The sequence below is a fragment of the Ixodes scapularis genome, unplaced genomic scaffold (genome assembly GCF_016920785.2).
Source record: "Ixodes scapularis isolate PalLabHiFi unplaced genomic scaffold, ASM1692078v2 PGA_scaffold9__187_contigs__length_104089568, whole genome shotgun sequence".
NCBI lineage: Eukaryota > Metazoa > Arthropoda > Arachnida > Ixodida > Ixodidae > Ixodes > Ixodes scapularis.
The window spans coordinates 74,923,293-74,938,799 of record NW_024609884.1 but is presented as its reverse complement, the minus strand read 5'-3'; the positions used below and the strand labels follow the sequence as shown (position 1 = coordinate 74,938,799).

General features: G+C 45.6%; 1 protein-coding gene across 4 annotated transcripts in view; it reads right to left on the bottom strand.

Annotated features, from left to right (window-relative positions):
- The window catches only part of LOC8042986 (eukaryotic translation initiation factor 2-alpha kinase), a 71,161-nt gene that overhangs the window by 37,736 nt on the left and 17,918 nt on the right, over window positions 1-15,507 (bottom strand). For all 4 annotated transcript variants that reach the window (XM_040500738.2, XM_029994352.4, XM_040500737.2 and 1 more), the window contains 4 exons: window positions 8,841-9,063; window positions 5,853-5,988; window positions 2,624-2,758; window positions 526-645 (listed from right to left, as the gene is read on the bottom strand). In XM_040500738.2, the coding sequence (XP_040356672.2) occupies window positions 526-645; window positions 2,624-2,758; window positions 5,853-5,988; window positions 8,841-9,063 (614 nt within the window). The remainder of the gene's footprint in view (window positions 1-525; window positions 646-2,623; window positions 2,759-5,852; window positions 5,989-8,840; window positions 9,064-15,507) is intronic.

The following is a 15,507-nucleotide window of genomic DNA, read 5'->3' as shown; positions in this document are numbered from 1 at the left end:
AAAAATCTGTTCTTTTGAGAATCTGAAGGAATCGGAAAAGTAACGGCTACTTTTTCAAGTAACGTCCAATTACTTTTCTCGTCAAGTAATTGAGTAATCCAATTGAATACTTTTTAACCAAGAATAATTGTTATTGTAATCAATTGCTTTTTTCGAGAAACATGCACACGACCGTGAGAAAGTGGAATCACACATTGGCACAATGCTGGTAAAAACTCCTCGCATCTTGGTGAAATGTAGCAGTTAGTACAAACTGAAACATTGTGCATTGTGGTGATTGTTGCATACAGTGCAAGTAAGGACAAACTTGTAGTGATAGGAGAGAACCATCAACACTTAAGAAGTGGGGAGCAGAATCAAAATAACATGCCCCGTCCCAAACAGGAAGGTTCCCTATGATGAGCTTCTGGGACAGCACTGTGCAGCGAGACTTTTCGGATAGTGCCCCCAATCAAGTGTCTCTACCAAGAGCAGCCATGCTAACGATGGTCCCCAAAATCTCGACAGAGGACAAGAACGACTCACCAAAAGGATACTCCACAACATCTTCTTTGAGCACGAGTGCTTTCCCTGGAGACGCAGCCTCAATCAGTGCATGGGGTGGCTCCGTGCGGCCAACGTGGATCATGGGCGTCCGGCTTGGTGCTGCCCGGAGCAAGAACAAACAGATTTAAAGGGACGATTTAAAGGGATTTAAAGGGAAGTGGTGGAGCAAAATCAGAAACTCGGATGGTATAAAAGTGTCGTTTCACGTAATAAAATCAGTTGTTAGTAGCGCACTGTGCTGTCTGTTTCTCGCCTCTTTGTCCCTGTTTTTTGAGCGCTAAAATGTATTCCAAATACCAACATTTGCTGGTAATTCTCGAGAGAGAAAACATCACCTATCTGTTGAAGAGCTCTGCATGGACCCAGGCCAAATCAAAAGCCTGGGCCAGGCCGGGTAGCAGAAAATGTCATTGAGCTTAAGTTGGGCCAGGGCTGAGAACGAAGCAGCATCAGTATTTCCTAAGCCGATCAAGTACACAGACACTTTCACAGGGCTGCATCGAATTTAAGAGATGCCCCTCGGCCTCTCGCAGGGTCGAGATGTTTATTATCTCCCACAGTCAAAGCGCCTCCAGCCGGGCCGGGCTGGGTCCTATAAGTAGGAATTCTATCGGGCCGGGTTTGGGTTGGGCAAGACAGAGTCAGCGGGCCTGGGTCAGATAGAGCCTCAAAAGGTAGGCCTGTGCATGCTCTAATCTGTAGCACATGGCACAAATAAAGAGCAAAGTAACAATAAGTTTATTCTCTCCTTAGCCCGCTCTCGTCAAACCAAATGCCCTACAGGCAAACAACTTCATTTTCAGTTTGAAGCATGACAAAGGCTTACTGTCGAGACTGGTTATAATGAAGTCGGTTATAAGAAAATAGCCGCTACAGCGAAGCGATCACGATTTCCCATTCCCTTTTGCACTTCGTTAACCAAAGTTGGTTATAACGAAATAGCAGATATAGCGTAGTGATTTCAGATTCCCGTTGACTTCGTTATAACCGGTCTCGACAGTAACACCATATCAAAAAATAGGCAAACTTTCGTTTTTAGTTGTAACTTTTGATTAAGGCAAGTTTTTTCTTTAATATGTTTACAAAACATGAGCACCACTTACTGCATCTTTACGATACAATGCCTTGTCCTCGCATACGAAACTTATTTTTCAATTTAGTTTGAGTGGATTGAATCCGAATGGCACATGCTGTATACATTTCATCTAGCTCCTCGGCCACAAAAACACAAAATAATTGCAACCAGTCTCATTGGTTTTATGCTCATCTCCATTTCAATTTGCTGTTTCTTAGGGACATGAGTGACGCCTATGCTTAAGTAGGTTTTCGCCCACACAGGCCAAAAAATGACCGCATCTCCACGTGGTGAATGATGTTGATTGGGGCGAAGCTCTGGTGGCGGTATGATACTGATTTTGTTCATAGGTAGTGCTGATGGTGCCGATTTTTTTTTTATTGCTCATAGGTAGTGCCGAGTTCCAGGTTGCGTTTCGACTTCATTATTAGTGCTTTATGGTCGGTGAAATGCAGAGCCAGTGGTTCTTCTAGCGGATCAGCTTGGATCCGCTAGAAGCCGTGGGAATGCATCTCCACCGCTTAAGTCAACGGTCCATGTCGGAAAGAGAATGTGTGGTATGGAACGTGGTTATATACGCATTTGAGCATTTGACCCCAGCACCTTCTCGTCTATAAACGTTGAGCCAATGCATGCAAAGTTTAATGCGATTATATACGCATTTGACCGCAGCGCCCTCTCCTGTATAGACGCTGAGCGGCTACATGCAACGTTTCATCCATGTGAGTTACTACCACATCTCAGAGCCCCCTACTTGTCTCGCAGTCGTGGCCGAGTGGTTAAGGCGATGGATTAGAAATCCATTGGGGTCTCCCCACACAGGTTTGAATTCTGTCGACTGCGCAAACATTTTTCTTTTTTAAGAAGACAGATGGGATGGCAATCAATGTGAGCACGGACGCCGGACAAGGCTAGACCCTAAGGAGCTTTGCCCCTAAAACATTCTGCAACCTTCCGAATGGCTCCCTTGCATGCAACCCCGAGGAGAGACAGGGTGCTTACCCGACGCTAAGTAGGGCTTCCATTCTATGCGTGGAAGTGTGCCAGAGCTGGCCAGGGCCAGCTGCGAGGCACCCTTGTTCACCCGATTCTGAAGGCTGCTGCTGTGCTGCACGTACAGCTGGTTCTTGTGCATGCCTGTAGACAAGGAGACAGCGTACAGCATTCTGTCCACAGCTGCCCTACTAAACAGCCTAGATGTAAACCCGTGTCTGTATGTACCCCACGCACCAAGGACCACCAATTAACTCTCAGTTTGGCTAACTAGAGCTAAGAACAAACACGTCACTTTCACAAAGTGTGGAACAGAATCAGTTTTTGCTTACTCCAGGCAGAAAACCAACTTGCGCGATTCTCCCTCGTGCCGCTGGCACTTGACGGCTCATCAACATGACCCCATAAAATGAAATGGAACACTGTCTGTTTACCTGATCCAGAAAAGGCTTGAGGTACACCTAAGCACTTCTTACGAGTTGTGAATGCGAAAGCACGCACGCCGCTCTTCGCTCCCTTCTTTAATCTGCGGCGTACAACGCGTTGACCTTGGGCGTGAAACGGTGGAGCCGCTGCCTCGCGGACACGCAGTGCCAAAGAGTGAGTAATCGTTCAAAATTGTCGTGTGCCTTGCGGCGCGAGGAAGGAACAGACAGCAACGTAGTTCCCAACAGAACAAACTCCTTGGTTTATTCCATGCGGCATATATATATTGCCACGCACCATACAACCGATAAGAGGCGAGCGAATGTGGTGATCAGTGATAACACAACAGTGTGATAACACAGTCAGGATGACACCACACAAACTGATGCGCTGCGACCAATGGGAGCCTCGTCGACGCGCGCCAACCGACGGGACCGAAGTGTAAAAGGTGCCGTTGGCTAGCTTTGCGCATGGTTTTATTAAGGTGCCGTTTTACATGGTTTCAAAGCTGATGACGTCGGCTCGCTCCATGAGACAGTTAATGCTTTTGCATCAATAAATCATGGTCATTCTTGTTAGATGAAAATGGGCACTTGGCACCTTTTCTTATCAAACAAGAGTCACCTGCTTTGATGTTGACATGGCAACATCGGTATGGTGGCTCCATAACATTGGTTCAGAATTATCTAAACCAGTGGTCTCAAGCTCATTCGAGTGTGGGGGCCAGACAGCCCACACCGGAAAGGTCGCGGGCCAACAAAAGATGAGGGGAGGGGAGAGGGGGGAGGGAGGGGGGGGGGTCAGACAATTTTAAAGAGAAGAGACCTCGCACTCTATGCTTTTTGTAAAATCACAGTTATGCGAGTGAAGCCTTTCGATTTCATTTGTTTTATGACCACCTTGGGCCCTGACCTAATGTGATTACAAGAATTAAAATGACACCACAACGCTAATGTGCTGCCATTTTTAATGGAACAAGAGAAGAAGTACAGCGTCGTTCCAGTTGCTAATTGACTCGGGAATTAATCAATTAAGCTCAACATGTTTCTAAAAAAAACAATCACTTAATTTGGCAATTCTTGCTTTTCTGACAACACTCTGAGAAAATACTTGTCTTTTAATTGTGATAATTTTTCGAAGGTGGGAATCCCTAGCTCGTATCTTTATTTTGGCAGTTGCTCCAGCTGATCCGAGAGTTCGCACAACCCAGAGGCATCCTTCAACGAATAGCTCGCACTTGCAGCCTATAGTAAGGAACAGTTGTACATTACAAAGAAGCTGGGAAGCAAAAAATAAAGCAAAACAAAGGGCAATTGAACATAGATAAGTATAAACTATGTGACTACGTTAAAATAGCAGAGCTACTTTTTGAATGAAAATGAATCGACGAGATGAGATCACTATGGCACATGCCATTTCTAGCGCTCGAGCCATGGGAACCGGGACTTGTAGATGGCTGCCTGTGGGCCGCGCCCCAACGAGTCGCGGGCCAGCGTGTTTGAGACCCCTGATCAAACACAACATAGTAAACCTCTGCGGCCAGTAAAGAAGAGTACTCCAATAAATTTAACAATATATATAAAAAAACTTTTTTTAACTAGCTTTGGTGCAAAATTTGTGCTTAGGAGCAGGATGGCACAGCAAAAGTGAATTGGCGCACCATGGCACATTTGTGCAGAGCTACCACCCCTGTGAGATGTGTCCATCAATGTGTTGACCCAGTTTTGAGACAAACCAACAACTATCAAAATTTCACCGGAGCTCCCATTTAAAGACACACTCGACTCCCAAAACCACGTTTTTAATTACAGCACATGTAAGTTACAAAATTAACTTTCTCCGAAACAAAAAAAAAAAGGAAATAGAAGCATTTTTTGGACTACTGAAATGAGTCTCACAACGTAAATATTGTGCTAAAAGCTTTTTTTCCTTTTTCAAGGAAAGTTTATTGTGTGACATAAGTGTGCCTTAATGTTTGTGGAAGCTCAGTGTCGCATTAATAAAATAAATTAGGGAAGAATTCCCTCTTGGCGATGGATAATCCACTTACTCGAATGTGCCAGAAGTCGAAAACAAAAAGAAGCGTAAGCTTCAAAAAAAAAAAAAGAAAGAAAACTGGAAAAAAAAATACACTGCTGCAGCCATTTAGCCACAATTCAGAATACTACAAGTCATCCGAAGGATCTCGCAAGAGACGGGTCCTTTGGTTCTCCATCATCAGCTTCCGTTTCATAGTCTTAGCTTAAGCTTCGCTGGCAACCTAACCACAATTGAATCTCGTCGATACGTTCTTGGTTCATTTGTTTACCCGGCTGCTACATTGAATGAAAGGAATTAGGCTTTCGCAAGCGCCCAATCATCTTTTCATTCCCCCTCAGGCATGCACGAGCACTTCTGTAGTGCTCAGTTCTACTGGTTTCTCCAGTTTCATTTTGCGATGTGGAGTTCAGAGTTCCTAATCATGCTCAGCATGTGGCATGCTGACAGCGTGTGCGCATGACACTTCCACCACTTTGCATCGGCGTGCCAGGAGCAGCGGTTGACGCGCAAGAGCATTTGAGTTTGAGTTAACTCAATGGGCTCGGAAATTTTGCCGACTCCTAAAGGGTGACCTTCTTTGGCCAGACTCCTTAGATGGATCCAAAAGAAAAAATAAAAACTGCTCATTCATGTTCACATAAATCCCTCCCGTGTGAAATAAATTGCAGTCGGAGAGGGGCTTCCTGTCTCGTCTATAGGTGCTGTAGCACCTGGGGCTGTCTGTGTACCCAGCCTGGGGAAGATACACCTGAGAGAGGAAGGAAGCTCTCACCCAAGTACAGGAGTGGATCTTCCTGGCTGCTGCGATTGGGGTCACCAACTCCAAGAATGCGGCCTTGCTCAAAAAGGTTCACTGGTTCCAGCTCTCCATTCCGGAGGTGCCAGGCACTCACAACCGGACTGTGGAGCTGAAACATGCAACACGTACCCTTCCGCTTCCTGGCCACCTACATGTCCTCAGACTGTAGCATGTTGCAGGTTTAGGATAGCAGGATAGGCCCTTCCCACAAAGCTCTCTGCTTGCCACCATTGCGAGTTTCCTCCCCTCCAGCCTTTGCTCTGCTAAAGTGGAAACAGTGGAGGGTTTGGTGGGAACAGCTTGTCTTGCTATTCTAAACCTGAAACCGATTATGGCTTGCACAAGCTTGCACTTATTTGTGCACACCAAATTGGCAGTACAGTGGTTCTACACCAATGATGTTTTGGGGGCCCCCTTTGGATGGGCGTGTGTGATGGGGGACACCATCCACAAGGAGGGAGGGGAGGATATTGGATGCTTCCAATGACAAAAAGGATAATTGAAGGAAACTAAATGCATGCAAATCAACTTTGAAGCTTTGAAATGTAGAATAATCGAACCTACTCCCATTTGACCCCCATTTGAGAACCACTGCGGTACAGTGCAATCCACTTATAACGATACCACATATAACTATATACCGCTTATAACGCTCAGTTTAGAGAGTTTCTAGACTAGAGACCAGTTTTCTCATTGTCGTTATAAGTGGATTGCATTGTAGTACATAATTGTAAATCATTCTGGTCGCTCTTTTTGATTCAGCATCCAAAGGTGGTTGAACATGTCAAACATCTTTGGAAACTATAAACTCAATATAAATGTATTAATATATTTGTATGGTACAAACTAAACAGGCAAAGGGTAAGAACTTCCATTTAGCTCACTACACAACCAGCAGAAAGCGGGCAGCCATAATTTAAACACAAAATGGACAGACCGAACCCGAAAGCTTACATTTAAATCCCTACACCAGTGATGGGGCTCAGGAGACTAGTTCAGTGAAAAAGGTAGTGAAAGAGGTAGAAAGGAAAATGTGGGAGGGAAGAATGCAAGAAAAATCAGCTGTAACAATAAACAGGTCACAAAAACTGGACATATGAAAGGAAAATGCATTTGATAATTCACGGGGAAGTTCTTTGCTGCTTGAGGCGAGAACGGGAGTGTTAAAGGGGCCCTGCAAGGACTTTGTGACCGATTTTTAATTTGCACCGAACCTGAGCGCACTGAACGTAGTAATTTAATGAAACCCTCCTTTTCTCGAATTTTGCTTCATTTTCAAAGTTATAGGCAAATTTAAATTACAAAAAACAAGCAAAAAATAACCTCCTTCATGACGTCCTTGGTTGCTTGAGCGGCCGTGAACTAAAGTGAGCTCAGCGAGCGCTCACGGCTGCCGCACTCCGTGTCGGCGGCTCGAGAGGGCGCCACTAAAGCAAGTGCTGGATAGGCTGTATGAAGCGGGCAGCCAGGGCGGCTCGCATTGCATTAGCTGCGCGATTAAACACTAACTCGGCATGACCCTTCATTGGACACAAACGACACCAAACACTGGGTAGAGATCGGTCAGAACGGGAGCCACTTCGCGCTGCCATACCGCCAAACCTGCTCGCCCGAAGCAGCCAAAGGCCTTCGGAACGCTTGGAACCGGTCGGATCCTCGACTGCAGCACCGCCACGTACATCCGGGACCTTTGTACGATCGACCCTTGTCAATGCCTGATCCCACTACCCCTTTCTAGTATGCACCGCCTTTTCCACCGCTTGGTGGCGGGTATGTCGACGGGTCATTTCTTGTTTCCATGCTTTATAAACTGCATTTGTTTCTTTTCTGATCTAAAATACTGTAAAAAAACTACTTTCATAAATAATTAAAACGGTTCGCACCACTTATATTATGTATTTTGACTAAAAAGAAAGCTTTTAGTGGCTCTGACCAGTAAGAAGGCCAGGACCAAAAACGTCACATATCGCATGCTTTCGGCATTGCAGGTCACCCCCGTAGGTGGAAGAGGTTCCTGTGTTTTCCGGTTAAAATATGACGCACTGATATTTAGTTACTCTCTCCGTGCCCGATGGCTTGTCCGAACGCAAAGAGATTTGGAAACCGCAAAAAAGGGAGACGCTTAAATGTGATTGCAGGGCCCCTTTAAGGACAAAGACGTAGTGGTATAGGGCTAAGTTTAAAGAGATACACATTATGTGTCGTATGCCATAGTGAGAGACAGACGGAACATTTGGTATGAATTGCACGGGGCATCGCCCTGTCCTCCCTGAACGGGTAACGGATTTGGCGGGGGCACTGGGTTTTGCTAGCCAGGATGAAAGAACGGATTACAGTCACAAAGAGGAGGTAGAAGATTTGTGGCAATCATCTAGGAAAAATTGAAGGACAGGTGGGACAAAGGAAAATTGAAACACCCTCGTCTGGGGGAGGAGGTGAGAGGTGATATTAGTTTTTTTTGCCTGATCCCCTTAAGATCATACTGGCGATCACCCCCACGGCCTGGTGGTAGTTACAAAAATGCATCGACTTAATAAAAAAAAAAAAAATTATATATATATATTTTTTTTTTAGTTTTAAGGTTAGCTGGTGCAAGCTACCGCTTGTTATGAAGGGTACAGCTGTTAACGTCCATATATCCATCTGTCCATGTACTGATATAGGAATGACCTATCTCGCACATAAAAGCTGCTTCTCAGTGTGCTCCCAAACAACACGAGTATTACACGTGCCAGCTGGTGTCGACTGACCCCCAAGCACAAAACCAGACTGCGACACAGACTCATCCTGTACCTGGTACACTTGCCATACCACCATCTCCAGTATTTGTGTACAAGCCAACAATAATTCCCCGTGAACTTGCAGAACATCCTATAGGTTGTTGCCAAATGGCTTGCAGCCAAACCCAGGCTGTCCAGGTGAAAGCGCTCTGCCTTGGCAGCACCAACGAGAAAGTCTCACCTCGACAGTCCATTCCATGAAACCATCGGTGGTGCCGGCCGAACGGATGACGCCTTCGGGGACCCCGACCCGAATCAGGTCCTGCTTGTCGCAGCCGCCCTCGCTCGAGCAGTTCCCAGATTCCTCTGAGGAGTAGGGAGCAGTCCCGCTGCCGCTTCCCATGCAGCTCGGCATCAGGCCCTTCAGCATCGACAGCTGGTTTTCACCCACACTGAAGTTCCACCTAGAAACGTTCCAACAATGAATTCGTTACACTGGAGGTCTGGGCAAGTTGGTGATTCACTTGAGGCAGCAAGAGCGCAAACAAGACGAGGACAGCAGAGGAGACACATGGAAAAACAAAAAAAGGGTGCCGACTTCCAACTCACCTGCATTTCGGAGCATCTTTCTGCGTCTCCTCCACTGTCCCGTATTTTGCGCTGTTGCTGCCTTCACATAAATTTCTGCCCTGCCTTTTATGCTCTCTGCCATAGAACAGCCGAGAACCTCCTGTCCCCCCTTTCTGCCAGCATTTGGAAACAGCCTTGCAAAAATGTGGGACTAGGTCCCAGAAACAAGTGTTACAAAGTTGCTGGAAATCTACTCGCATACATTTCTAAAATGTGCAAGTCTTTCTTGACAGACGGTAATCCCAAGAAGTGTGAATGAGCAACAAACTAGCAGCAAGTTCAATTCTTGAATGCTTAACTGGCAAAACTTCCACTATAGAACTTACAAGACCACAAAAGAATGAAAAAAAAAAAAAAAAAACACTCTGGAAGACCATAAAACATGGCCCTCCAAGGTTCTAGCATTCACTTGTCTCAATAATCTACACCAGGGGTTCTCAAACTGGGTTCCGGAGAACACAGGGGTTCCACGAGCTGGTCTCATGGGTTCCGTGAACGCCCAAATTGCAACCCCCCCCCCCCCCCCCCTCCCCCAATGCCGCAGGCTGCGCCGCAGGGCCATGCAAAGCACCTTGATCTCACTTTGTACTGACATTGCGATTGATATGGTGAGGATATATGGGAAGCAACACAAGCAAACTTGTCTACAATTGTGCATCTGTTGCTTCTCGGTTGGCAGATATGGAGGGGTGGGGGGGGAAGGGGGGGTTCCGCAGCAGTTTTTGAGGCTTCCTGGGGTTCCGTGAGGCCAAAAAGTTTGAGAACCCCTGATCTACACCAAGCATTTTCATTATGCAGTGCTCAAAGAACATCTATTACAAAAAAAAAGTTATTTTTTTTTTTTTTAATTTAATGATGAGACATCATCTAATTCACATAGCACTACAGAGTAGTAGTGTAGATATTTACCGAGAAAAGCAAGCAAAGTCACATCGAAACTAAAGGGCTGGCATGAGAATGTCATTGCAGTGACGACTTTTGGAGTTGCTTGGGTAGTTCCACTCTCTGCGGCTACATGCTCAAGTTTCCACTGCATCAAACAAATATTTTCAGTGTTTCGGTGCTGGAGCAATTATTACACAGATGCCTTCTACTATTTTTTTTATTAATTAAGATGTGCCTCAGACGTCTCATTACTTCTAAAATATTCCGAATTCCGTGTCATCACCGCGTATGAATGAGAAAAAAAGGAAGAGGGAAGCTAAGAATGGTTCTCAACTAACATGCTTTGTCTAAAAAAAAAAAGATTTTGAGTTAAATTTTCTTTTCTTTGTACTCCTAGGTCGTGTTTTAGCAAAAACATTGGTGGCATAGATGCCTCATCAAAGGCCCCTTACAGGGGCACTACAGTGGCTTCTGAGATCATCTATTTATGATCATAACTCAATCTACAGGCAATAATTCTAAAACACCCTTTTAACAGATGTGGGATAGACAAAACTATACTCTGTTTCACACTTAGCGTACAACGCTGTCAAAGCTACTGGCGCGAGCATGAGGCTTGATATCGTTGATCATTTGCACGCGTGCTTGTGCGAACGAAACAATAGACAAAGCCACGCGCTCGCGCCAGTAGCTTTGATAGCGTTGCATATTAAGTATGAAACGGAGTATAGTTTTTGAGCAATTTTTTGAGCAGAAAAATTCACATTTTGGAGCAGCTTAGGAGTAGAAAACCTACATTTTGGAGCAACTTAGGAACAGAAAAACCTTTTTGGAGCACTATAGATAAAATACCATATTTTGGAGCACCCAACTTTGACATTTTTTTAAGAAATGAACTTAGCCAGCTGTACCATGTGTTACAATTCAAGCAAATTAGGTTTGTCAAGCGTTGGAAAGTAGTGAATAGAACTTAACTGTGAAATGTCAGAAATTGCACACAGAAATATGTTTAATTTTAGGAAAAAATTTAGATTAAAAATGAAGGGGCATGACTTGAAAACATTAACGCTACATTCATACATTCTATGATGTATGACGCAACAGTACAATGGCTAGGATGTATGATACATCAATCCATCAGATGGATGGATGGGCAGATATGGCTGAAACAGAGCCGCATATGTAGAGTTTGGCCATTCGTTGGGAAGTATAGGAGACAAATGAGGAAGCGTCATTGGCCGAAAGCGGGCTAGGCGTGTTCCTGGGCGTCTTCAGAAATTCGAATGTGACCAACCAGAAGCCGGAAATAATACCCTGGCGGTGGTCGCGAGAAACAAACCTGATAACTGCATTCGAGTAACTCTCGATGGCTGAAAATATGGTACACGTGATGTTTCAATCACGCTCATCCGAAATGATGGTGGAAGAGTGCGACTAGCGGAACGATCGACATAATCCGTACGTCAAGCGCCTAGGGGTGGGAATCTGCCGTCCGAGCAGTCACACACTGTCCGCGCAAAACAGAGTAAGCGGCGCATTTGTTTCTTACATCTTTCTGCATGATCATGATCAAAACAACACGTGCACCCTATTTTCAACCACAAAGAGTTACTCCATTTCACTCTTACCCACTTATTAAAACCATATACGAACATAAACTTTTGATCAGAACTGTTTCTCGCTACCACTGCTAGGGGATTCTTTTCGGCTTCTGGTTGGTCAAGAGAGCATGCCAAGGCCTCTTTCCGAGTCTGCCGCACGCCCTAGCTCTGCCCGCGCCTCCCATTGACCAAACTCTCTACATATACGGCTTTGGGCTGAAAGAAAGAATCGGGCAGCGGATTACGTCACCTGGATGGATGGATGGATGGTAATGGCTATACCCTTTGTAACGGGTGGCAGCTTGCGCCACCTGGCCTAACATTTCGTCATCCTTTTTTTTCTTTAACTTGTATAAATTTTGTTTTAACACAGCCTTCCCCCCTTTTCCCTTTAAAATGTTTCGATTGCTTATTTTTACCTGTATTTTTATCCCTACCTAGATCTTTTCCACCAAACTTCCAATCTCCTCTTAGTTACCGCAATTCTTTCCCTATCCATTCGTCTATCCCTGTCTGCGAATCCCCAGTGCCTTTCCAAATCTGTAGTCAACCCCACCTCCCCAAGAAGGTTCGACGAAGCCCCGTGCAGCTTAAAATTACATGTTCTATAGTTTCCCTTTCGCGTTTCAATATGTCACATAGAGTGTCTATTTCCCTATATGTTTTCGTTCTTAGCACCCCCATTCTAGCTTTAAACAGCAATGAGCTCCCCAATGAATTATCGTACAACTGTTCCTTCGTTATTTCTTGTTTTTGTGCCCAGTATATTGTTGAAGCTAATTTCCCCTGCATTCTCTCTTCCCAAAATTCTCTCTCAATTTCCTCTACTCTCTTTTCCACTGATATGCTCCGATAGGCCCCATCTCGTTCAATGTATTTAGATCTCAGCTTCTGGGTTCCATTTGTCCACTTAGTGTTTATACTTTTCATTAATAGATACTTGTACACTTTGCTTGCCCACCATGTATCCTCAATTTCAGCTAGTCTTTGTTCAAATTTTACTTAAAGGGCAACTCTGCTTCATTTTTGGTTTTGAAAAAACAATGCAGTCTTCTTCAGTATCGCCTAGGAAGACCACACATCAAATATTACGATGCAGTTCTGTCCAAATGTTTCTTAAATGGTCCGGCAAACTTTGCAACTCGCCAAGCTGCCGAAATCGGCTTACTCGAGCGGGCGAATTCAGGCGCAACCGACAGCGCAGTCAAGGCTACGGCATGGGCAGAGCTAACATTGAGCTAAACGTCATCATCATGGCCCCCTTTTGCTTTTTACTTCTCCGATCGAGCGTAGCGCATGACGTCAGCAAAGTTGCCTCTCGGCGCTCAGCGGTGTCCACGTGATTGGCGTACGCGCCTGCGCAGCGCGCTTCTTGGGAGCAGACCAACCGCCCGCCGTGGTCCCGCCGTTACCGCCGCCTTCCGCATCACAACCGCCGTCTTCCGCGTCACAACCACTGTCGTCGTCTCACTGTTTGTGATTATTATTGCCTCTCGGAGTTTCGTCCACACTATGGACACCACGTGCGCAGAGTCTCAGACTTATGTCGCAGTTGTGCAGACGCCGTCGAATGCCGTAGACACCAAAACGTGGCGAAGAGTGCGGTGCAGACGACACTCGCGCCTGCCGCACGCCCGCCCCCATCCCGCCCGTCGTTGGGCCGAGGATCACGTGACATCTCGTAGCACGTGATGGCCATGTACTTGGCGGCCTGAGGCCAATGTTGCCGGACGGAGCCGAAGTTTCGGTTTCGATTTCCGCTCATGTTTAAAACTAGATTTAAAAATATATATCCCATTTTTCGCGAAGCAAACGACATAGTGTCTTTTACTACGGCTTTTTAATTTGAAATCACTCATTATCCCGAAATATTCGGAACTTTAACTGACTGCTCTCCACTCTTGAAAGATGCCTAACCCATATCCCCCTGTACTCCCTCACTTGGTGTATTCTCATGTGCCCCCAATGCCAACCTACCGACACTCCTTTGCTGTATCTCTAAACCTGCCTGGATTTCTGACCTCATACACAATTCATAAAAAGCAGGAGAGACAATGGGCAACCCTGTCTAAGTCCTCTTTTTATTGATGCTGGTCTTGTAGTTTCGGCTTTCCATGTTATAACCCCCCTATTCTCCGTATAAACCTGTTCTAGAAACTTAACCATGGATCCCTCTAGCCCATATCCCTGCAGTTGGTTCAAGAGTCTTTCCCGATTCACATTGTCATATGCCCATTTGATGTCCGTAAATGCTATCCATAATGGCCTTTGACTTGTAATTGCTATCTCTATGCACTGGGTGATTACAAATGAGTTGTCATCTAGTCGTCTATCCCTTCTAAAACCGTTTTGAAACTCCCCCAGAATCTGCTTTCTCTCTGCCCATTCTCCATTCTTCTTTTTACAATTTCCACAGCCAGTTACTGTGATTGGTCAGTATGATTTGATACTGTCTTTGGCTCCCTTGCCCCTATATAATAATCTCATCCTGCTCAATTTCCAGTCACTGGGTACCTCCCCTCTCATAATTATGTGGTCAATCACCTGCCTTTGTTTCAATTTGCTTATTTTGCCTAAAACTTTTATCAGTCTCATTGATATGCCATCTGGACCTGTCCCTGTTCCAGCCGGAAACTTCCCTTCTGCTTTTTCCCATTCCCCTGTGGTCATTTCCTCTTCTTTACTATGATCCTCCTCTTGTGTTGTGTATACACTACCATTCCCTACGGCCTGATCTGGTTCTAACTCCGAAAATGCTGCTTCAATTGTATGTCTAATGTATTCTCTTGCCTCTTCCCCCTCCACCTTTGTCCCTTCCTGTGTGGTTAGTGTATGCTGGTACCAGCCTTTTTCCCTGTGCACCGATGTGTTCCCAGATCCTTTTTGCCGCATTCCTATCTTTCTGGTTTACCTCCATCATCCACTGGACCCCTGCCCTCCCAATTTTGGCCTGTATTGTATTGACAACCTTGGCAATGAAATAGCCAAGGTTGTCAACCAAACTTTAACTTCTAGTGTGCCCGTGATTTTTGGTGCAGCTTGGCGCAATTTCGGTCGACTTCACGCTTTTAGAGCCACTAGGAACAGGAAATCGAGGATGTATCAAAATAGCGCAATTGGCGCAGCAATCTCACTACTGCTATTAAAAAAATGACCACATCTCCACGTGGTGAATGATGTTGATTGGGGCGAAGATCTGGTGGTGCGTAGACGCTCAGCCGCAGCATGCCGAGCTTTTCGTTCGTTTTCATCCATGTCAGAAAGAGAATGTGTGGTATGGAACGTGGTCATATACGCATTTGAGCATTTGACGCAGCGCCCTCTCGTCTATAAACGTTGAGCCAATGCATGCAAAGTTTAACGCGATTATATACGCATTTGACCGCAGCGCCCTCTCCTGTATAGACGTTGAGCGGCTACATGCAACGTTTCATCCATGACATCCCCAGCTCTTGAGTTACTACCATATCTCAGAGCCCCCTACTCGTCCCACAGTCGTGGCCGAGTTGTTAAGGCGATGGACTAGAAATTCATTGGGGTCTCCCTGCACAGGTTCGAATCCTGTTGACTCCGCAAACATTTTTTCTTTTTTTAAGAAGACAGACAGGATGGCAATCGATGCGAGCACGGACGCCGGACAAGGCTAGACCCTAAGGAGCTTCGCCCCTAAAACAAGATCGATAATCGCGACAAGCCCAGTTTTCTGCGATTCGGAGCAGAAACCATAGGGCAACATCACACATGCAACAGTTGATCACGAGCGATTGTTTCCCGTGTATGAATCACACATTC